This window comes from Penicillium chermesinum (genome assembly GCF_028974085.1).
Source record: "Penicillium chermesinum strain IBT 19713 chromosome Unknown utg000005l:1.0-4115287.0:1.0-4118363.0, whole genome shotgun sequence".
Lineage (NCBI taxonomy): Eukaryota > Fungi > Ascomycota > Eurotiomycetes > Eurotiales > Aspergillaceae > Penicillium > Penicillium chermesinum.
This window is the reverse complement of record NW_026695315.1, coordinates 1,613,555-1,636,392: the sequence shown is the minus strand read 5'-3', so window position 1 is coordinate 1,636,392 and position 22,838 is coordinate 1,613,555. Positions and strand designations below refer to the sequence as shown.

Sequence of the window (22,838 nt, the reverse complement as noted above, 5' to 3'; positions counted from 1 at the left end):
TGACACAGCTGAAGAAGTGTGGACGGGGTTGCGCACAGCTTGGAGGCTGAAGGCGGAGAAGGGGAGGTGGCCGCAATCGAGGACTCCACTTCGATATCAGAAAGCTCCCGCATCAGACCAAAACTCGACGGCTTTTATGTTGCTCCTGCTTGACACGAGATTTGGGACATTACACATATTTACGATCTTCAAATATGGAAATAATCTCATAAAGAGAAAGTGCGAAAATGCAAACCACCAGTATTTGCGAGGGAAAATACCAAAGGGCCCGGTATCGGGCGCGACCACGTAGCAATTGAACGAAGGTGATTTGAGAATTAAAGCAGATACATCCTCAATACCAGAGAAAAAAAAGGAAAGATAAAAAAGGGGTATCATATCCATTAACGCCAGCTCATGTAGTATTCCGTGAAGATTCGGCTCTTCTGCCTCAAGCTCCATCGACTAGTATTCCTTCTCGAAGATCTTCTGAATAGGTTTCGCAGCCTGTAGTCAAGAGGGAAAGCGTCAGCATGGGGGGCATCCATTCAAGGGCGTAGATATTTCGTACGTCAACGAATTTCTCGAGATCCTGATCCAGACTCGCAAGGTCCTCCTTGCGCTTTTTGTTCTCGGCAATTAAGGCTTGCTTGCGCTTCAAGAGTTCTTGGCGAGCCTGTTCCAGTTTCTCTCGCTCGGCATGTTCGTGGGTGATCCGAGCAATCATTAATTCATGCTCGCTGGACTCGCGGTGCTCAGGAAACAATTCCAGGAATTCTTCGACGGGTATCAACGGGAGCTTCCGATACGGGTGGCTATCGAATGAATGAAGTTAGTTGTGGCGAGAAGGATGATATGCAGGACTCTCCAAGGACTTACTCGTAAGATTCACATGCAGCAATCTCATTCAGCAGATGGTTTTTCTCGTAGTACAAATTCTGGAGCTCAAGATGCAGGCGATCGACCTCCTGGCGGGCCTCCGCGGTGGCTTGCTTGCTTTCACGAACACGAAGGGCCGCGTCGCGGTGCTCCTTACGTAGATTGGCTAGTGCAGCAAAAAGGGCTTTTTGATTCTCAGAGGCGCGCAAGGCCCATTCTTCGTCGGAGATACCAGCTGGGCGGTTGTCGGGGTCCAACAAGTCCAGAAGCTGTTGGGTTCGAGCTTTCGCCTCCCGGTTGGCGGCGAAGAGGGGCTCTAGCGAATCGTCGCTAACAAATTGGCTAAAGGCGACCATGGCGCAGGGATGCGATAGGAAGAAGGAAAGAAGAAAATTGGGAACGGGCGTGGGGTACCAAAATGGATCAATCAGGTGGCGGATCGGGTGTCCATGTGAAAGCTGTGCCGACGGTGGTTGGGGAGAAAAGGGGAAGCCGGGCCCGCCATGAAAGAACCCTCCTTTCCTTCTCAAACCCCCACCTCGCCTGGCATGTGTTGATCTTGTGCATAGACCGGGGACTCTCTTTTCAACTTTGTCTCTCCTTACCCCCTTCTCCAGCCTTTCCTGCGCCTGGTTTAATCCCCCTCTCCCCTTGACCTCGGACTATTCCGCCGATTCCGCTCCCTCAACCTCTCGCCTTGATCATGACCTGTACAGCAAACTCGATGACGGTAGAATCTTCTCTCGAGACCGAGGGGGGTTTCTTCTTCCGCCGCAACCCCCAATGAGGTCACTGGTCTTCTCCGCGATCGACGTCGGAGACATTCCTATCACGCCCGAGGAAACTCTCTTGCGACTACCAGGATGCCGACACCGTCTTCATCAGAGTGAGCAGTGATGAAAATGTTGATGTATTTTACTTTTGAGTTAACCGTGCCCGCAGGTCGAGCTATTCCTCGCCGAACTCGAGCGCCGTATGCAATGGATTGAACAGTACCGAAAGTCTCACATGGGTCAGATCGACGCTGGATTGAAGCGAGGCTACGCCACCCTTGAGGCCGTGCGAGACCAATGCTCACTTGCGTCGGGTGAATTGATGGGCAGTGGAAAGAAACGGGCCAAGATCTTGGTTGAAACTCTGGAGGATCGATACAATGAGGCTTTGGCCACCAAAGAGACATTGGAACAAAAGGCCCAAGCCGGAGTGCGTTTGATGGAGTCCTTCTTATCCGAACTCGAGTCACGAGCGCATGCTGTTCGTGACCGTGGTATTTATGGGGCCTTGGATGATGGATGGAAGGCTGTGGACTCGAAACTCGTTCACGCCCGTGAGGTGGTCGACGAAGGAATGGAACGGGCTCGGCGAGCCCGGGATGCTGTGCGTGAAAACATCGAGACTGCTCTGTCTCTGGCCAAGGAGAAGCGACTGATCACCTACTCGGATCTCCCTGACCCTTGGCGAGTCAACCCTCATATCCTCAAGGGCTACCGCTTCACACAGTCCAAAGTGGAGTTAATCTCTTCGGTCTTCGGCCTCTCGAATGAGCTAGTCAACATCTGGTCGCATATTATCGGTCTCATCATCGTGCTATCCATCGCATTTTACTTTTATCCCTTACACACCAATTTCCACCTCAGCACCAAGGCCGACATCATGGTCGCAGCTGTCTTCTTCTTTGCTGCTTGCAAATGCCTAGTCTGCAGTACTATTTGGCATACCATGAACAGTATTGCCTCGCAGCCACTCATGGAGCGGTTTGCGTGTGTGGACTATACAGGTATCTCCATGTTGGTTGCCGCTTCGATTGTTACAACAGAGTACACTGCCTTCTACTGCGAGCCTGTCTCCCGGTGGACATACATTCTCCTCACCATGTCTCTCGGTGTTGGCGGTGTCATTCTTCCATGGCACCCAACCTTCAATCGCCACGACATGGCATGGGCTCGAGTGGCTTTCTTTGTGACGCTTGCTCTCACTGGCTTTTCACCCCTCGCCCAGCTTACCTATACCCGTGGTCTTGATTGGTGCCTTTACTTCTATGCGCCGGTCATGAAAAGCATTCTTGTGTACTTTGTTGGCGCCCTGGTCTATGCATCGAAGATTCCAGAGCGATGGAGCCCAGGTCTATTCGACTACTTCGGTGGCAGCCACAACATCTGGCACTTTGCCGTTCTGGGTGGAATTCTCTTCCACTACCATGCCATGCAAGATCTCTTTGCAGATGCTTTTCAGCGGGCTCAAGGAGAATGTCCCAACCTGGCATCTTGAAGGTTCTTGCTGGTCAAATTTCCCAAGCCAGGTTTTCTGCTTTTGATAGAGGATTACGCTAACCATGATACCGCATCACGAAGAAGCCCGTCCCAAAAAGATATCACACGCGGTAGGGCATACGCCTGATCCGTGGTGTTCAATAGACTAATTTCTGCCTGAATTTTGATCGCGTTTGGCCATCGGCTGCATGAGTGGAGTTTTGCCTGTTCTGTCTATTTTCGCTTTCTCATTATGCTCTTGGTGAAGACCACATGGTCATCTCCATTTGTTCATATTATTCTGGTTGATTACAGCGAGACTGCACCAGCTTTCATCTATTCTTGTACTTACTTTCACTGCGCCACTTATCGCGGGGTCTTCATATTTAGAATACAAAGACATACCTTATATTTGGGGTTTCCGATTCGGCACCTTACTCTTATTACATCCTAATGGGCTATACATGTTTCGTTATGAATGTTTTTGGTTCTCCCCAGTTCTAGTACGGTCTTACCAAATGAATCTCTGGGGACCCCGCTGGTTCTCTTAGTCCCTCCGATCTTGTTCGCTATACTCGCACTTTATGGATTTACGAGTTTTAAAGACCTGGTTCGAAACTCAATGTGTTTCATCGATAGAATGTGGTCTAAAATCCGGGATTGTCCCTCTATGCAAGGTCTTTTTTGTCGTTATGGTCGTCAATCCATGCCGTGGGCTTGCGAACAGAAAATGCCAGAGCCGGCTCTCGGCCATTCGTCCCCTGCCACCTCTGTTCCAGATGATCTCGACGGATTATTTTGGTATGAGGAGAACCACAGAGGATCGATCAAGGAAGTCGCTCGCGTCTTGTAGGGAGCCAGCCTTTCCGACGTCTTATCCAGGGCGAATATTGTGCCACGACCGGATTGTGGAACTACTTCTTCCATATATGGTGCCAGGCCAAAAGAAAAGAAGCTCATGAAGGTCCTTTGATTCTTTGCCCGAGGCCCCTGCTACTGCTTCATGCATCATCCTGGCCAATGGCAGCAGGACCCTCGCGCTTTCGGAAGTGACCCTGCATCCAGCACCGGTACATCTTCACCTTGCTGGAGCGGTTGACAAGCAAACGTCGGTCAACTCCCATGTGAACAACCTCGAAGGGGGCGTTGGCATCCGCGGGCTGAGTCTCTGAAGGTTCGTCTCCAGATCCCAGTTGTAAGCCCTTTTCAGGGGTCCATCGACTCCAAATGTTGACCAGTTCCTCTTTGTCAAAGAAGTAAACCCGTGTTCCATCGCCTCGGACATAAAAATTTTCTTCCATATACCGTCCCTTTTTAAAGCGGACCTGGGCGAGATCTCCACGGCCATAGTCACGGAACAGCACTCGACCACCGGGCTTCAACAGACGGTGGATATTGTGGAGCGCACGATCCCACTGCTTCGGATTGAGGGCAGAAAAGATAAAGATTAGGATAACCACGTCAACCGAGCCGTCGGTCAAACCAGGGGGCAAAGAGTCCTCCGTCTCGGTGCGCTCGGCAGCCACATCCCAGACGTCGGCAACCATGTACTTGGGATTGTAGTATTCGCTCTCGCGCATCACCTGAACCGCATATTTGGAGAAGTCGCAAGCATGAACCATCAGCTCCTCATTCTCATTGTTCCGAATCAACGGGAAAGCAGTATTACCTGCACCCGCGCCAACTTCCAGGACGACCTGGCGACCGGCACCCTTCTTTGTCACTTCATCCAGAACCGGGAACTCCTGGCGCAACCATTTGCGATCTTTGAAAAAGTTTGCCGTGTTGTTCTTGTAGAATAGATTCCACCACTTAGCGGGGTCATTGTTGAACCGGTTCTTGTCGAAATCGGAGACTGGTGCAGCACGCTGCTTCTCGTACTGGGTCTCAGCGAATTCCTTGAATTCGTCATCTGGTTCGACGTGGTCCCATGCGTTGAACTCGAATACGTTATCGCCTTGCTCGAGGTAGCGCGAGCCGAATTGGAATGGATCACTGCGCTTCAAGTTGTTGGATGGGTCGTGAGAGCGATGGGGAGGGAGCTGTGGAGGCTGGACCTTCTCCATGACCTCTCGGATGGTTTGCTCTTCCGACATGGTAGATTGCTCCCTGGGTTGTGGCGAACAGACTCGGTATTGGTGGGGGTGCAAAAAACATAGTTGGCGCCGCGGGGGAACAGAAAAAAGAGAAAACCAAAAAGTAGGAAAATGTACCTGATTATGTCAGCTGTACATTATGCCAATCCCGTCTGATTTGACAAATAGGACTAAAAGCAGCAGCGTTCGGAGTCGATTCTCGACCTTAATACATCTGGCATGGTCCTATTTATCAAGGGCATATAGACAATGAAATCCTCGAAACCCTCGCGCAGAAAGTGCGATACCCGTTGAAGCGGGTCAATCGATAAGATAGGATCTACGGAGTAGACGTTCCGATATCGCAGGCTTGCCAGGCCGCGCCATCACTACCTTGAAATAGCCACTAGTTCTCCAGAATTCAGACGGCGTTCCGGCATGCGGAAACCTAAAGTGAAGAATTTTCTGGAACCGGTCATCCCCTTGTACTTCGTCCGATTTGGAGATACTGGCATCGAGGTTTGTAAATGATCGAAGGGCTTGGGGACCTCCAGTCCGAAAAGAAGAACACCGATACATAATTGACTTTGCTCTGCCCGTGGACACCAGCAAAACGAGCCTCTGTATCAAAATAGCCCCATAGAATCTCGATCTCCACGGGACTAAAGACTAAACTAAAGAGCCCGGGCATCTCCGCGGCTGAAAGATATGCTGACACATCGGCCAATCAGCACCCGTGGACCCGTGAACGGCCGGGGAATCTGGATGCCTGCGGGCCTCAACAGCTCCCCGCCTGTCCTCTTCTTTTTTCATTCTCTCAACCTCTCCCTCCGAGTCTGGTTTTCTTGTTCGTTTTGCTCCTGCCTAAGGAGCCTACTGTCTGGAGCGTGGGACCAGTCCATCAGTGGCAAATATAGCAAAATCCAGGAACTTGAGGCTCAAGTCGGCCGCCGTTGGTTCTTGATTTGGTCGCGCTTCGAAATGCTATAGGCCGTGGTGCGCCTTCGTTCCATAGATATTTTGCCCATCTATCTTTGAGGATAGAGAGTCAGTCTTTTTGACATCCTTTTCTGCGTCGAACTGCAAGAAACGCACTTCACTCCGCCATGTCATTTCTTTCTTCGGTGTTCTGCGGGTGCTTCAGCCGCAATGAAGATGCCCCGCCCCGGCCATTTCAACCAGAAATGCAGGAATCCACCCATACCTGGGGTCAGACTCGAGCCGGTATACAAACCGGCCGTTTCATTCTTTCCAGCGACGGCCACTTCGTCCGCGCCGCAGGCCCCAGCGACCATGATGGGTACGGCCCTCCGCCAGATTCCGACGATGGGGGCTATGCCAGCGTGGTCCCCCTGCCGCAATACACACCTCGTCCGATGAGCATTCACGAGAAGACCCTCGAGTCGCATATGCGGGACCCATCTGTGTCATCCGATAGTAACGGATTTTCGCCTGACTATAAGAACCGCAACCTCTATGACGAAGAGGTCATTTCTGACACGGCTTCTACTCTCTCTTATCCCAGCAGTTACGGCAACACTTCCACTGCAACAAGGGAAACTCCTCCTCCTCCATATTCGCCTCGCATGTCAGCTGTCATCGCTCGCTCTCGATCCCTCTCTAATTCCTCAGCGCGAGCAATTATTATCAACCCTCCACCAATGGCTCTTCTGAGCGGCGGCCGGATTACAGCCCCTCCATCTGATGCTGATGATCAGTCTATCCGCCGGCACCGAAGAGCCTCATGGGAGAGTCGGTGATTGATATGTATACGTATATCCAGGTCATTCTGCCTTGCCTTTCCCTTCCCTGTTAAAATCGCACGCGCGCGACCCAAACGACAGCCATCTGACCTCGTGTGAGGAGTGAGCTGGACTCACAACGACCGGCTACCTGCGGCTTCTGCTTTGAATGCTTACTTGCTTTCGGTCGTCGACACTCACTCTATACGACTTGACGACGACTCTGATTTTTCTTTTTGTACGCATCGGGGCCATGGAATATATATAGTTATCTAATAATGATTGTCGCTGGACGGATATATATAAACTGAACATGCTTGTTCATATCGCTGGATGGGCATTGTTTTATACTTACTACACTAATGGATGCACATAACAACTTCAACCATGGCAATATTAATCGAGACTTAGGGTTGTGTTTCACTTATGACAAATATGGTACATGAGGCTAGTGATCCGGCCGCTTCTCGTAAATGTATTATGATACTAGAAGCTGTAGCACTCTGCTTCAGTATTCCCAGTAAGTGTCAATTTATCATGAGAAAACAGGCATTCTACAGGGAAAGTCCTCCGTTCAAGAAACTATTGTCCAATCTAAAGGAGCTACCAGTTGAGTCTTTTCTCTCGCCTGTATCACTAAGTACCCACAGGGCCTAGCAGGAAATTCCCCAGAGAACTATCCTTCACTATAGTTCCTCCAGCGCATCAATGTTTGGGAGCAAATCCAAAAGAGGCAGATTCAGGAAACTCAAAACTTCAGCATAGCCGGGTCCTCACTATCCTCCAACCACATGTAGATAGCTGTGCACTCAGACGGAACCCCATTTCCCATCTATCACTGATCAGCATAGCACTTGGAGAGGGGCGGCCACCTTGCTAGAGGAACCAAAGAAGGCGAGTCTTTCTCGATCAAGCAGTCAAAGTAAACAGGCTCCAGCCGGCCCGTCCATGCATGAGACTCCTAGCATGCTTGGGAAGCATGCTTCCCTGAAACCTCCCGTATGAGTAAATTCGAGCATCCACAGTGGTTAGCATCTATTTGCACGCCCCAAGCCCGCGAAATCCGCATCTAAATCCATACAACCAGGCCGCTTATCCTCGAACTCGACCTGTGGATTATGCGAGTATATGGATGTTGCCCACCATACACTCCCAGGCCCCTGACTGCCCCAAGCAGAAGCCGAAGACCCATCCTGTAGACGCAACAAAGTCACATCCGTAGGGTCCGGGAGAAGACAAACAAGGCACGTGGGGACTGAATTCCTCAAGCCGAAAAGATGAACGCTCAGAAGCATACAACTCGAGAACAACGTACCCATCTTCCGTTTCGCAACACTCCCCGGCCACTTCATTCACATAGTGTTTGATCGTCTGTTGCCAATGGCTACGCCTCCGCCAGATCCGTATGAATTGTTCGCCAGCACCACGCTCTAGAGGCGGGTTATCGCGAAGCCAGTAAACGGCGTGCATGCGAAATGGGGGCCTGGAATCTATTAGTCGCCGCCACAGTTCTTCCCAGCCCGCTTTATGGGTACTCTTCTCTCGCATAATTACTCTCGACTGCATAAACCGACACGGGAAATCGTTACCTCCAATGCCAGCTTCATCATCAGATTCATCGCCCAGAATCCTCACCGGGCGTCGTGCAAGAGATGGAGATGACGCAGCGCCCCGATAGCCCAGAAGTATAGCCAGTGGGCCTCGGAGATGCATTCCAGCTTCCCAGCCGCAAGGCTGTGGGCCCAGCGCCTCGAAAGAATTTAGCCTGGACCTCGCATCCACCTGCTCGATTGCCCCGGGGCCTGGGCCCCGGACACTCAGCTTCAGCCGGATATTAACAAGGAGCCCCGTACTTTGCGCAGGGCGAGACAGTGGGGCTTGGTTTCATCGCACTAGAGCCTGTCAGCCACAGACTTGGGTTGGACGGGTGGGGGGCACTAGAATCATGGGCTGGCTAGTTTTGGCTTAATTTGGCACGTCTTGCAGGCCAAGCAGCCACCCCGAGACTTTCGGTGGAAGTGACGGGGGTTGCGAGACCCGATCGGCTGGGCCTGAAGGTGATCCTTGCGCTAAACGCGTTCTGTCGTTTTGGCATTCGGAAGATGCCCCGGCCCTGGGAAGATGAGGAGCCCGGGGACCTGGGTTCGGAGCCGGGTGGATGCACCTAGGGTGTAAGATGGGGAAATTAGCCGTTAGGGCTTTGTTCTAGAATGGTGTACTTTTTTTTTTTTCGCTTTTGCTTTTTCTTTTTTTCTTTCTTTTCCTTCCTCCTTGGAAGAATGTGATACAGAAGATGTCCATGGAGCTTATGGCGTCAGGGTTGGTCGGTAAGTGGAGCCTGATCCACTGGACGCGAGAGGGGGTGGATGAAATGAAGCTGGGCTCGGTAAGGTCTGGCTGGGTGAGTTTGAGACTAGTGGATTTTGGGATGTTATTGGTTGGGAATAAGGAGATATCGGGTTCAATCGAGGCTACAGATCGTGTGGATTTGTTCTTCCCAGTCACCAGTGCACTATCCCGGGTTCGGGGCCACCTCGTATTCATGCTGGTCGCGGATATGGTCTGAGATTGTGCCGTTTGGGTATAAAGGCTTGGCATTGTGGTTTAGGAAAACCGTAAATGGTTCTATGGAAGCGCTATATTGGTAGGTTTGCTGATCTGCAAGGCCCGACGCGAGATGCGCGGGAATCTCGATCCATCAAGCTCTTCCAGATCCGTGCGGATGTGGTTCCGAAACTGTACTTCGTTCAGTGGTGGATGCATATAATTCATAATTCATATACAGTACAATCGTCTTAAAATATGCAGACCGCCGGGGGTTCTAGATGCGAAGGCTTTGCTGTGCTTAGCCCATCTTTGCATTGGAAAAGTCCATCTCTGCATACCGTTAGTCGAGTGGTTTTGGTAACATTCCAGTTCCTCCGGATTTGGACAGAACTTACCGGGATGATCTGCCTGAAACTTCTTCAGAAGATCCTGCTTGCGTTGCTCGTCGCTAGTCAAGCCGCCGGCCTCCTTTTGGCGCTGATCATACATCATCTTCTCCACCATCGCACGAGTCTCGCCATCGAGATCGCTCAAGCTGGAATTCTCCGGTGTGATCTTGGTGACATCAATCTTGGGTGCAGAGGTCACTACATGAGGCCACCATTCCACCTTGTTGGACTTGTCGAGGTGGATGTTGACTTCTTTCCCGGGCGGGGGTGGGGGTGGTCTCCAGGGTCCAGGAAGATTCATCGACCAGGATCGGATGAGGCAGATCGCCCTGTAGAGACAAATAGGAAAAACAGGAATTAGCAACTGTAATTGAGTTTTTCCACATACCAAGGCCCAACCAAGGAGGGAGAGACCCAGCCCGGGTGAACCACGCGACATGCAACGTACCTCGATAATCGGCTCCTGCCCTTTAATAGCCACGCGGATCTTGGTCTTGGTCAAGGAGACCTCCATGTCCCGGCCTTTAATATTGGCAGGGATCGGCGCTGTCACGTCGACATCGCGGATGGTTTGAGTCCATTTGTAGGGGAGCTGAGCCTGCTCGGCAGCTTCCTGGGCCTTGCGCTCCTTCTCCTGGCGATCGCGCTCGGCCAATTCAGCCGGCGAAGGCCCTTGATCGGCATCTGTAGAAGACATCGTGAAGGTGACAAGAAGCGGCGGGTGGAAAGAATCTTGGAAGTGCGGGCAGAGAAGACGTGGAGTGGTGGGGGGGTTATTTTTCCCTGAGGCTGGAGCTTTGTGTCCAATCACATCCACCCATTAGCTACCGGAGCAAGTTGCCTCCCTTTCCCATCATTCTCCAGCTTCTGCCACGATATGACTGATCTTAACTTTATTTTTGGTTAGCACTTGGACTAAACCTGCGCAACTACCAACCTAATTACTTTTTTTTTTTTTGGTTTCTTCTTTTTTCTGGTTTCATCTTTTTTGATTATTTGTTTTCCTTTTGTTCAATCCGGTTTTGAAGCGTCCAACACCCCCACCTCCCACGGCAAACAATTCCGCGTGCATAGCCGCGCTATACGCCTTTATTTCCATGCGCAACCCCCTTGCGTGGGAAATGAACAGACGTCAAGGCGTTTCCCGAAGAATTTGCTAAATTATGATAGATCTCTAGAACCCCCCGTTGTGCTTAGCGTTGCCACTACGCCTTTCCTAAGGAGGAATCGGGGGGCCAGTGTCTGCATCCAATTTCGATTGATCGACGAGGAATGCTGTCAGAATGCTCTGCAGGGGGGGCGGGAGGGGAACCCGATCGACCGCGACAGGTAACACGTCGCGAGGAAGACGCACAGTAGTGTCGGCTATTCTCAGGTCTACAGAAAGATTGAGACAGCCTCACCGAACAATGTACCGTGGCCTGTGGTCGATACCCGACCCTGCGACCCTGCAAACCTGCGAACCGGTTGGCCGGGCGTTGGAGTGCAGATGCATATCCAGCACACACCGCTTCACCGTCGTACGAGCAGCCATGGGGGCAGCTGAACGATAGCAGGGTCGGACCTTGACTGCATGGCAGGGCGAATGAGGAAGACAGTCGCGGGTGCGATCGGCTCTGCGGGTCAACATTGCCTCCCTGCACCGTTGACCGACTCGGATGTCTTTCGCTGCAGCTGCAGCCGAAAGGGCCTAGTATGCACGTACTTACATAGTATTACTTTGCGATCAGAAGAGAGGGGCAGATCAGGGAATGCCCTGGTAACGATCAGGAGATGAGTTGCTATGTGCAGTGTCTAGATTCAAATTCGGGCTGTCAGGCTATGGACGGTCGATCGACTGGGAATTCGGATTCCGCAAGCCTCATTCGCGGAAGCTCCTACATTTCGACGAAGAAGTGGATTCTTATTGGTTGTGGTTGTCCCAGATTTCAATTGAGGAGAGAATAGTAGACGGTAGAAACAAATCCGGACTCGCCATGCTGATCAAATGCCAGAGCTCAACATCCCAAACGCTCGGCGGCGTGACATATGCAAAACTCCATTCCCAAACGAATGTGGACCGAGGCCTGCGACGCCCTATACCCTTGCGTTTGCGCTTCCTGATATGCTAAAGAGGTAATATGCAAAAGAGAAAGTCGAGAGAGAGAAACAAATATAGACATCGAAGGGAAGACAGGAAAGAAGAAAATCCCCAAGGAAAAAAAAAACTAAAAAAAAAACTAAAAAAAAACTCCTAGCTTGCGTAGTGGGACGTTGTAGGGATTATCGAGCCGCAGTTTGGCTCTGGCGGCGAGCTCTCTCCCTTTCTTCCTCTATGGTAGCTGTCAGTTTCTTCAGACCTCGCATACGATCGATCGGACGTCAGGATCGTACCTCGAATCTTTTGGATTTGCTGGTTGGTGTCCTCCATCAACTGCTCCCACCGGCGTTGGTATGTTTCCACGCTGATCATGGACTGCGAGCCTTGGCTGCTCTGCTGGGAGGTGGGCTTCTTGACTTGGTCCATAGCGGAAGATGTATAAAGCAGAGAGGCTCGATGGAGATGGAGTTGTAGCTGTAGCGAAGCTCAGTTCCGCCAAGGCGCAGAGGAGAAAAGAGTTCAATGCAAGAGATGCGAGTCAAGAGAAGCTTGGAAGGTTCCGGCCGTTGAAAGAGAGAATGAAGGTTCCGGTGGTCGCAGAGGCCTCCTTTATGTATTCTTCTGGAATCCCGTTCCTCGATGGAAATTCGAAAATGGAATTATGGAATAAATGAACAGACCCTCATACGGGCAATTTCAAGGGCAGGGGAAATAAAACCCGAGAAATTCCCAAAGCGAACATCGCCATGCATGATCCATAATGCCCCGGCCACATCCAATAGACCCCCCCGGGTATGTCAAATTCAAAATCCCAAAAAAGAAAAAAAAAGCCAAAAAAAAGGGAAAAAGCAATGAGAAATGTTTGCTCTGAGAAACCGGTCACAAGAGCCCAAACTGCCCCCCCCCGCTGCAAACTACTGTTCACCGACTCTCTCCTTGGGCGCCCTGGATTCGCTGTCTCATCAGCAGCCTTGGAAGAAAGAGTCACCAGCCCAGTCATCATTAGAACCCTCTACCCTAGTCACTGCAGCAATCGGGTCCGTCTACCTTGTCTTATTGGAGCAGATCAACTCCCAAGGCTGAGGCACCGACCACACCCAAACCCTCCAACACCACTCAAGCCCAACCCTTCAACCCCGGTTTCCTTTCTACTGCCTAAAATACAAAATTCCCAGACAGAGCTGAGCAACTGTTCGCAGTTGCGATCGCAAGGTGGCGCCCGGGTGGAGGCCCACCCGCCCCTTTCAACCCCCCTGGAACCTTCAGCCCATCGGTGATGTCAGAGGACGCGCTACTAGTTACGCCGATACATCCAAGAGCTCCAGGAGACCTCTCCCCCGATCGCTTATAGTAGCAACTCCCATAGCTTCTTTTGCTCCCCCTTCTTCCAAGTTTCCTGCGGCGCCGGTTTCTTCAGAGCTTTTCGCCTCTCCGACCTATGGGATTTCTTCCAGAGCACCGAACGGCTCGTCCATCCAATCGGGGCCCATTCTCTTTCTCATCCGCTGCAACCGATCTGGTTAGCGGGACGACGGAATTGAAGCCTAAAGGGGGTGGGGAGCTCCCTAGTCTCCCGCGGATGTGGGTGGTGGGTAGCGGGTGGAGATCTTTTCCACGGCCCCTTCATAGTCAACCCTGAGCCCTAACTATGGGGGGGGGGGCCTTAGAGAGGTAGTTGGAACGGGACCGGATGGATTTCATTGTACCCATTTCGACTTGTACTAGGTAGGGCAGCATGTAGGCGGCAAGTACAAGTTTACAAGCACAGTACGAAAGCAGCCTAGGAGCTAATAATAGAGGACTTCGGATGGCCTTGCTGCTGAAATTTGCTGGATCGGCGATTCAAGTTGTGATCGCAGATCGAAACCTCGATCTTACGTCCATCGTCTTCCGTGCTTGGGCAAATGTGGCATCGTTTCCAAACTTGAGTATCAGCTTCACTGCTTCTTCCCTTCCCTTATTGGCTCTCGTCGATACACCGATAAGACCACCATTTATTGTAGCGGCCGGGACGTTGCATCTTCGAGACCCCCACGTGGTTTCGCCACGCAGGGCCGTTATTGTCCTAGATCTTATTCTTGTTCGTCCTTTGCTAACCGCCAGGACCACGTCCCCCTTCCACTGTTACCAGGCTCTCCCTCAGTTACGAGGATTCTCTGACCAAAAACAACTCGGACCCCCCGAGGCTGAACACACAGACCCTGCCGAACTTTACCCGTCAAGCTTTATGCCGATAGGGCATCTGACGTCCATTCAGCCCGCCTCTGTCGCGTCGGTTTTTCTCTTTGCGCTCGACGCGCTGCAATTCCCGACAGTCTGTCCGACATCGCTAGTCCGTGGCAGTGCTGCAGAGAGAGTGGCAACCCCCCCGCGTCGGAGCATGGATGTGAGTATGGAAGGAGAATCACGTTGTCACACACTAGTTAGTTTTAGTACCTATAGGTGAAGACGTAGGACAAGGTTATAACTACCAGTATGTCACACAACGGTCCTGAATGGACGCTCTCGTGGACTGGTAGTAGCCTGCGGACCCCAATAATATCTGATCACCTCATCAACATCAACTTGGCCCCGGGGGCCTCCCTTCCCACTAGTGGTAAATGCCTCTACGGGCGATGACGGAATCACGGCGGCCGATTTATCAGAATCAACTCCCGGTCTCTACGTAGACATCGGTCCTCGGGCAATCAGGAATCAGAACCCCGAGTCAGCTCTGTTCAAAAATCAAATCAATGCAGCCCCGGGGGGGTGCCCTATCTGGTCCGCCTTCCGCCAGCCGCATCCTATACCTCATTCCCCGCCCTCCGACTAGCGCCAGACAAGGGCTGCTTTTGATTCGCACGGATCAGGCGGAAGACAGGGGGGAACAAAGATACTCCCGAAAATGGGACTTTTGTCACCATCGAATCATTCGGCGAAGACCAAACACCGCCTCGAATAGGATATACAAGACCTGTATAGAACGAACCCCATCACGCGGCTGCTAGCTCGCCGGCGACAGCGCCAGCGACTCACAACATCCCACGTGGACGAGAATTCGAAGTAGCGCGAGGAAAGGCATGAAGGGTTTGACCGAGCTAACCAAGGTATCCGCTACTTCCGCCTTTCGCCGTCGCTGTCGTCGTCGGAATTTCTCCGTGCTCATCTGCCGGGGATGTTTTGGCTTTTCGGGCCAGCGGGGTTCTTGGAGTAGACACCGCTTCAAGTTGGCTTTCGCGATGGCGATCCATCGGGACCAGTAGAAAATCCTGGCAGTTAAGAGATGGATGGCGCAGTTACGAGGACAAGGATCTAGGGAGTCACATGGTTCCTGGGGTTGACCGCGAGGGTCCGCACTAGCGGTATGCGCCGCAGATGCCGAGGATACTAATGCGGTCTAGGAGTACTGAGAAGGGCATATGTAGGGTGTTGATGGCGGAGGGGCATACTGGTGAGGACGTGGATCCTGAAGGATAACATTTGAATGGAATCAGTAGTTCTGCGTGGTGATGAAGGGTATAGGTAGGTCCGTAGCCCTGGAAAATATCCATGAATGCAAAAAATCGAGATCAACCCATGCTATGCCTCACCAACTCTAGATCACGCGGACTGGTGCCCATGCCCGTCCGGCCAAAAAAAGAAAAAAAGAAAAGAAAACGAATACATAGGCTGAAGCCGATGCGAGAGGAAAGCTGGAATGATACAAAGTTGGCAGAGGTGAAGAACAGAGAGGTTCGCGCCTGCATACCATGGCTCCGTCGTCACATTGGCTACGGCAATGTGATCCGCACGTCATAAGCATATAGCCACACAGAACGAGCGTCATCCTGCATGCTCAGCCCGAATTGAAACGAGGGGTTCATAGAAGAGGCAGAAGCAGCGCCTCGTCACGAGTCAGAGCGCCAGCGTGCCTCGCGGCATGATTGTGTTGCGGTGTAGTTACGGTGGATGGGGCTCATCCAGGATTAAAGAAAAATCAAATTTCATTGGACAGGCAGATAAGAATGATCTCAGAGATCAGGGAATAACGAGTCCCGCCGACGCCGTAGTATGTGTGGAATTCGCTAAAGAAGCAGAGATCATCGAAATAGGACATGACCAGACCGCATTTTCAGGGTCAAGAAAAAATTGAAGAAGACGGTTCGGGCTGAAAATGGGCGACTTTAGCCGCCCTGAGGGCTTTTAGTCTGAGTCGAAGGAGTCCATGTAATTGGCTTCCGCAATGGTTTCCGCAAATGAGTCGGAGACATTATTCATGAGACCAGGGCCAGAGGCAGCCATCGAGACGATAGGATGGGTCATGGACATGGCAGGTAAGATTTCCTCGTCCTCGACAGGCACAGACGGAGGTTCGAAGTCATTTGGAGACTCGGGCCGGAAGTCGCGCTCGGCCATGCTCAAAAATTGGCCAGCACTTTCGGCTAGCTCATTGGCCACCTTGAGCTCCAAAATACCCTCCAGCACTTGCATGTCTTTCTTCCATTTCCGCTCCCTTCGTGCCTTCTCCTCCTGGCGCCGACGACATGTGCCCTCGCGGGCACGGACTTTCATGCAGTTAGGGCATAGGTAGTTTTCCTCGCAATAGCTGCATTTGCAGGGCGGGTTCGCTTGCACACAGTCCTGACAGACATTCACCGCACAGGCCTTGCACTCGCGTAGGTGGCTCGGACACCGCTGCCGCTGATCGCCAATTGAACGGAAGGGAGGGCAAAAGAAGGATTGGCATCCTTGCCAGCGGGGAGCTTCGAGCGGTGACTCAAAGACGGAAGACGTCGGGGATGACGATCCCGAATGGTTGGAAGGAGGGGCGGAGATGGAGCGAGTAGGATTTCGTGGGAAAAGTGACAGATCACCGTGTGGAGCATCGGAGGGATTGTCCTCGTGGATAATGTCTCCGGGTGGGTCCTCGATGAAGCTACTGTTGGTTGAGTCGATCAATCGCTGAGTTCGGAATGGCAGGTCGTACCCGGGGAGCTGATCGAAGACGGCGTCAGGCGAGGAGGGAGGGTGGGCTGCCGATCGGTTTTGAATGGTCATCTTTTCCAATGCAAGGTCTCGATAGCCACATATCCGCAAGCGAAGCCCACGTAGATCGTGTTCAATGCAGAGGGGCTTGGAACAGCTCTTGCAGTGTACTTTCCATTGTGGAGAATCGTAGCAGTCCTGGCAGAGATTCCGCGGACAGGGTGAGACTTGCCGGGTTGGTGGACCTAGCAACCATTTCATCATCGCAAGATGGCCCGTCTCGAGGGAATAATCGGGTCTGCTGGGATCACCATAGGCGTATTTGGGGAACGTTTTACTCCATTCACTAACCGTATACTCAAGGTCTTCCCAGCCCTGGCCCCGCGGCAATGGTACAGCTCGTACTTGGTCGACATCTCGACTGGGGGTGCCAATACTAATACCCCCGCCCCCGGAAAAAATAGGCTCAGTGCAGCACCAGTGGAACTTCAGAGCAGGATGAGTCGTGGGAGGAGCGGTAGCCTGAAAGAGCGGGTTGTTATCCATGGGGTTTCCAACAGGGTCTTGCATGGAACTGGGCGAGTGCATAGCGCCAGGAGCCCACCATAGATGGCTAGGAAAGGTCGAAGTACTATTGCTAGTGCCATGGGTTTGCCCAGCAAAAGTGGCGGAGTTCCCACGATGAAGATAGGGTCGTTCATAAGCACAGCTAGCACACAATGTTCTCCGACAGCCCACGCAGTGCATCAGAATGCTACATTGCTCGCACCGCTCTAAGATACTCTCTTGGCAAGCGTCGCATTTGACATCCTGGATGAACTGTGTATGGCTATGGCGAAGGTGGGCAGGGGTCATCTTGCCCTCGCCTGGGCCGGGTCCTTCACCCGTACCCAGAGGTTCACCATAACACCCTGTGTCGCCATTCTCCCAGAGCTTGCCATCCCTCGCGGGTGGACGATCCACAGAAGAATCGACCGGCCCAATCCAGTTCTTGCACCTCCACAGTCGATCAAACACCACCCACACTTCAGGCGAGCCTTGTGGGACGCGCATTGAAACATACCCGCGGCGACGGAAACACCTGCCAGCAGGCGTCGTGCACCACGCAGTATCTGTCCAGATATCGAGTTTGTGGCAAAGATTCACGAGTTCGTGGGTTGGTTCTGAATCCGAGTCTTTGCGCAGCAAAGAGGCAGACAGATATGGTCGGCGTCGGTGGTGGCGGCATCTGTATGCGTAGAGACTCTTCAGGGCGAGCTTAGGTTTTGCAGAATTCCCTGCGTTTTTCTCCAAATCCACGTCATATTGAAGGCCGAACATCGTGAGGTAGGGAATGATGTGATATTTGAGGGAGACATTTTTGCAGCCCCGAACTGAGAGATGTACCAGCGTTTCCCTACGCGCGTGCAACACGGTCGAAATCAATATCTGCCCCGAGACGGCTGTATTATCGAGCTCCAGGATTTTCAGGCAGCTGCTGAATGGGATTACCACGTTCATCAACAGCTGATCCAATGCATATGGACGGGACTGGCGCTGTGTATCGGGATCCTGCATGCCTGGGATGACGATCCGGTTGGCCGAGGAGTGCCTGAGGGGACCATCAGACGAAACGAGAGGGCTTTCCATGCAGTCGGGTACACGCGGAGGAACGCGCGAAGATGTTGGGATGTGTGGTAGAGCTTGATGATGGTATCGGTGGGGATCTGGAGAAGGAGGGACTCGAGAATGGGGCCGTTGGTGGTGATCACTCGCTCAAATGTCGATAGTGGCCGCCGGGAGGGCGAGTGTGAGGTCAGGAGAGCATTTTCCATCTGCCGTTGGGGCTCATTCCCATCTCTCACAGCGTCGGGCGACATGTTGGCGCTGTGGTCCAATGCCGGGTCCCCGCGTGAAAGTAGAAAAGGCCGGTGTTATTCACTTGTACCCTCTCAGATTGTGAAGTCCAAGAACGCGATGTCGCGGGTTGAAAGGGTCAAGGCGAGTCCCATAATTAGGCGGAATTAGGGAACAGGGTAGATCACCACTTTTCAAGCCACCACGCAAGGCCATTAAAGGTGAAGCATAATATCGATAAGGCAGGATCGCAAGGGCGGTTCGGGAATCCGAAGGGGGAGCGAGGGAGGAGAGGGGGAATATAACCGCGATAAGAACGGTTGGAGTCGGGTCACTGTGATTGAAGTGCTGAATGAAACAGGATGGAGAGGCGCTCGGCAAAGGAGATTTTTTTTGGTCTGAAGCACAGACGAGACCTCTCATCTCTCACAAATGCGCCCGTCAGAGCCGTCATGTGATGGGGCGGCGTCTCCCGTTAATGGACGGAGAACCATAACTACTGAGGTACCTAGGTATAGATACGGGATCGATTCAGGCTCTAACAGGACCCCAGGGATTCCGATGTGGATAATCTAGACTTTGTGCTATGTATAGTTCTACATGTTTCCATAGACGCCCTGCGAGATACAGCCTGCAATATGCTCCAATACGGACTCCCGTAAGCGGAATGTCATCCACAAGGCGCGACTTTTAGATTATTCCTTTCCCATGGCGCTTAAATAGAAGAAACTAGTGTTTGTCGCTGGATTCACCCACAGTATAACCCCTGGCGATGCCCTTGCGCCCTTCTCGGACTAATGTGCTATCCGCAGGGTCCTCTTCTTCATCGTATCGAATATCGAAGTCACTGCCCAACCCCTTCCAGGTGCGCTGCGATCGCAGGAATTCCGCCCCTGGGGAGACGGTGCCCCAATGATAGCCAGATCACCGTTGGCCCGACGTGCCAGGGCTCTAGCCGCATTTGGCCCAGACGACCCGTCGATAAGGTGAGATTGTGAAGAAGAGGGTGGTGCGGACTCCCGCATCGGCCGTGAATGCGAGACGTAGCGCCCAGTGCGCAGGTCGAACTCGGGCGGCGCAGACTCGGGTTCTGACATATCATCTTCTGCGTCCCCCGTTGCACCGTTTGCTGATGGCTGGCCGTCGCTATCAGCCTCTTTGGCAGGCTGGTTGAGAATGGCCTGGAAATCACTCTGCCAGGCCCCCGTCCACACCCGCTCAGTGTCCCCTTGAAGTGCCAGTTCCAATTCAAATGGGGTAATGACAGGCTTCCAAAAATCCTTGCTGTCAACAAGAGAGCTCTCCCAGCAGCCAATAACCACCCATCCTCCAATCTCGCTGAAATTGGCTACTTTCGCAGCGTTGAGCTTGCCGACCACGAACATGTAGCTTTTCTTTCCCGCCGCCGCGATCTTTTCCTTCACATGCTCGACGATCCCGAGGTAGTTCTTTACACTGAGGGTATTGATCAAGATCCCCCCAAATAGGGACAGTGGTCAACGACGTCAGAAGGGCATAGCGCCGGCGCAATTGTGCAGCCGTGGAAACCTGTAATGGCTTAACGCTACTGTCACCTGGGTTACTTGTGGGGTAGATATGGATTGCGGCCACACGAGACGCAAGGGTCAATAGAAGAGCAGTCGGGGGGTCGGAGATGTGGAACAGCTGCCAGTCGGATAGAGTCTCGGGGTTCCCGCGAACGGCATCGGGTATAGTGCGATTTGGAATAGGCGATGAAGGCTCGTGAACCAGATCAGTCGCAAATATGTTGGTATATCCATCTTGTCCCAACCGCTCGTACAGGGTCGGGACGTGGTCAGAGAAACCTACATCGGCTGCAATGATGACTTTGGTTGATGGGTCCGGGTAGGTTGTCTTGAAAGCTTCCACGACAGGATCCAACGGTAGGGCCTTGTGGGTAAAGACATAGATTACAGGTAGTCTGGCGGTTGGCGACAGACATGATCTACCGTAATGCACCACAACGTCTGCGTCCACATGCTCTGCAGCCACCTCATCCACACAGCATGTGCCGTAGGAAGTATCAGCCAGAATGTAAAGCCGTGGCGACCATTTTTCCGCCTGCTCCAGCGATAGCTGCGACACAGACTGACTCAGATTATCTTCTGCTCCGACGCTGGTGGCCGCGCCAGACGGCTGCGTCTCGTTGGTAGTTGCCGCCTCCGTTGAGTTGAGACCGCGACTGAGAAGCTGGAATACGCGGGGAGCATCGGGGAGCATATCATCCGGGAATTGGAGGGCGATTCGCTTGTACCGTGCCTGGCGAATTTCCTTGAGAGTACGCTCAATGTCATAAGTAATGGTGAGTTCGTCATCGGAGGCCGGTTGGGCTGCGCTTGCGGGCACTGGCTTAGTTTCCTCCAGGATGCGATCATCGGAGTGGATAGCACCGGTGCTGCCTCCATTTTGGCTTTTGGGCAGCTTCTAAATGCTGGGATGTCTTTGTTGGAGGGAGCGAGTGGGAATCTAAAAAAATTTTGGATCGAAAAAAGTTCCCCCCACTTCCCCCGCCGCTGATAACTAAAATTGCGGATCAGCCCATTGGCAGCTGTCCCGCCGCAGATCGGGGACCATTGTAAGATCTTATAAGGATATTTTGATGCTGAGGGCTGCCAAAGTACATTCTTTATAGCTTGGCTTTACGAGCTTGTAGTCAGTCTTATTTCGAGGGAATCGAAAATATACCATAGTCTGAAGCTTATCGATAAGAATCTTAGATGAATCCGTATAGTTGTGATCTCTAGACGGAAAAATGCACGTAATACCAAGGTTTTGTCGTTTCCGATTTGAGGCATGATATGCATATCTGGTAATTACCCTCGAACCCAAGAATCCATCTCTTGCTCTCACAGGTTGGCATTCGCAGGCTCGCCCGCCCAAACCCGACGAATCAACTCGCGAATCGGCTCTCTTTCGATGGCCCGCGGGTTCCAGTACGGGTTTGATACAGCGATATCCGCCGCTTTATCCACATCTTCCTCCTTCAAGCCATAGTCTTTCAAGCCCCGCTTGACTTTCAATTTGGCAAGCAACACGTTCAGTCCGTGGATCGCATCCCCGTTGCTCCCGGGGAGGACTTCTGCCAATTTATTCATCGCATCAGGGATATTCGGAGCATTGTAGGAAATCGCATGGGGAAGAACAGCGGTATGAGTCTCGGCATGAGGCAAGTTAAAGCTGCCACCAAGAGTGTGACACAGCTTGTGATGGATGGACATGCCCACGCTACCTAGGCAAGTTCCACAGAGCCATGCCCCGTAGAGAGCGTTGGAGCGGGCTGACAGGGATGATGGGTTCTCCACGATTTCGGGGGAGGGCGCTGGCCAGTGCACGGGTTCCTTCAAGGGCCACCAGATTGATGATTGGGTTGGTGTTGCGGGCGTAGAGGGCTTCAACTGGATGCATATCGGTCTTAAAAACGGTCCTGTGGAGCAGAAGAACCATGCTTGACTATTGGGGTAAGTGACTTACCGGCATGAGCAATTGCATTGACGCCACTTGTAGCACTCATATTCGCAGGTAATGTCATAGTCAAGTCAACATCATAGATCACCGTGCCCGGCAAGATCTTAGGATCCGAGCGAGTCTTCTTCAGACCATCCGCAGTCTCGCCCAGGATAGGGGTCATCTCACTCCCAGCATAAGTCGTAGGAATGCAGATATGAGGTAAACCGGTGCGAATGCTAATTGCCTTGCCCAGACCAATGGTACTGCCTCCACCAATAGAAATCACTGAATCAGCACCCTGTGCCTTCGCATACTCGAGCGCCTTATCTGTAATGTGTGTTGGGGTGTGCATGGTAGCCTCGCCGAAGATGCCTGCCACCTGGCCCTTCAAGACATTCTTGACGCTTTCAGCCTGGCCAATTTGCTGTGGTGTCGAGAGGACCAGTGGGGACTTCAGCTGCAGACGAGCGATCTCATCGGGGAGTTTCTGCAGCGTGCCGCTGCCAAAGACAACGCGGCTGGGATTGGCATTGTATTCGAAGGCATCCATCTTTGAGATGCAAATGTTATATTTTGATCGATCCTAAAGGAAACCCATTGGTCTTAAATCTAACCAGACCATCCCCGCGAAACCCCCACTATTACTCCGA

At 52.3% G+C, this 22,838-nt stretch overlaps 10 protein-coding genes across 10 annotated transcripts; 2 read left to right on the top strand and 8 right to left on the bottom strand.

The window, feature by feature from the left end:
• Positions 1-444: 444 nt before the first annotated feature.
• Positions 445-1,214, bottom strand: N7468_006785 (uncharacterized protein; the record flags this gene model as incomplete). The annotated part of the gene is made up of 3 exons (XM_058476081.1): positions 445-486; positions 551-794; positions 859-1,214. The coding sequence occupies 3 exons, from the start codon at positions 1,212-1,214 to the stop codon at positions 445-447; spliced, it is 642 nt and encodes a 213-aa protein (XP_058328971.1).
• Positions 1,215-1,561: 347 nt separating this feature from the next.
• Positions 1,562-3,126, top strand: N7468_006784 (hemolysin III family protein; the record flags this gene model as incomplete). Its single annotated transcript, XM_058476080.1, has 3 exons — positions 1,562-1,616; positions 1,647-1,744; positions 1,801-3,126. The coding sequence occupies 3 exons, from the start codon at positions 1,562-1,564 to the stop codon at positions 3,124-3,126; spliced, it is 1,479 nt and encodes a 492-aa protein (XP_058328970.1).
• A 680-nt stretch (positions 3,127-3,806) lies between these two features.
• N7468_006783 (uncharacterized protein) lies at positions 3,807-4,067 on the bottom strand (the record flags this gene model as incomplete). The annotated part of the gene is made up of 1 exon (XM_058476079.1): positions 3,807-4,067. One exon carries the CDS (start codon positions 4,065-4,067, stop codon positions 3,807-3,809), a length of 261 nt encoding a protein of 86 aa, XP_058328969.1.
• A 41-nt stretch (positions 4,068-4,108) lies between these two features.
• On the bottom strand, positions 4,109-5,203 carry N7468_006782 (tRNA(Thr) (cytosine(32)-N(3))-methyltransferase; the record flags this gene model as incomplete). Its single annotated transcript, XM_058476078.1, has 1 exon — positions 4,109-5,203. The coding sequence occupies one exon, from the start codon at positions 5,201-5,203 to the stop codon at positions 4,109-4,111; it is 1,095 nt and encodes a 364-aa protein (XP_058328968.1).
• A 1,085-nt stretch (positions 5,204-6,288) lies between these two features.
• Positions 6,289-6,942, top strand: N7468_006781 (uncharacterized protein; the record flags this gene model as incomplete). The annotated part of the gene is made up of 1 exon (XM_058476077.1): positions 6,289-6,942. One exon carries the CDS (start codon positions 6,289-6,291, stop codon positions 6,940-6,942), a length of 654 nt encoding a protein of 217 aa, XP_058328967.1.
• Positions 6,943-9,769: 2,827 nt separating this feature from the next.
• On the bottom strand, positions 9,770-10,557 carry N7468_006780 (NudC domain-containing protein; the record flags this gene model as incomplete). Its single annotated transcript, XM_058476076.1, has 3 exons — positions 9,770-9,801; positions 9,867-10,224; positions 10,309-10,557. The coding sequence occupies 3 exons, from the start codon at positions 10,555-10,557 to the stop codon at positions 9,770-9,772; spliced, it is 639 nt and encodes a 212-aa protein (XP_058328966.1).
• A 702-nt stretch (positions 10,558-11,259) lies between these two features.
• On the bottom strand, positions 11,260-11,490 carry N7468_006779 (uncharacterized protein; the record flags this gene model as incomplete). The annotated part of the gene is made up of 1 exon (XM_058476075.1): positions 11,260-11,490. One exon carries the CDS (start codon positions 11,488-11,490, stop codon positions 11,260-11,262), a length of 231 nt encoding a protein of 76 aa, XP_058328965.1.
• A 632-nt stretch (positions 11,491-12,122) lies between these two features.
• On the bottom strand, positions 12,123-12,366 carry N7468_006778 (uncharacterized protein; the record flags this gene model as incomplete). The annotated part of the gene is made up of 2 exons (XM_058476074.1): positions 12,123-12,181; positions 12,234-12,366. 2 exons carry the CDS (start codon positions 12,364-12,366, stop codon positions 12,123-12,125), a joined length of 192 nt encoding a protein of 63 aa, XP_058328964.1.
• Positions 12,367-16,101: 3,735 nt separating this feature from the next.
• N7468_006777 (uncharacterized protein) lies at positions 16,102-18,743 on the bottom strand (the record flags this gene model as incomplete). The annotated part of the gene is made up of 2 exons (XM_058476073.1): positions 16,102-18,443; positions 18,494-18,743. The coding sequence occupies 2 exons, from the start codon at positions 18,741-18,743 to the stop codon at positions 16,102-16,104; spliced, it is 2,592 nt and encodes an 863-aa protein (XP_058328963.1).
• A 706-nt stretch (positions 18,744-19,449) lies between these two features.
• On the bottom strand, positions 19,450-22,738 carry N7468_006776 (uncharacterized protein; the record flags this gene model as incomplete). Its single annotated transcript, XM_058476072.1, has 5 exons — positions 19,450-19,613; positions 19,649-20,175; positions 20,225-21,136; positions 21,592-22,165; positions 22,213-22,738. 5 exons carry the CDS (start codon positions 22,736-22,738, stop codon positions 19,450-19,452), a joined length of 2,703 nt encoding a protein of 900 aa, XP_058328962.1.
• Positions 22,739-22,838: the final 100 nt, after the last annotated feature.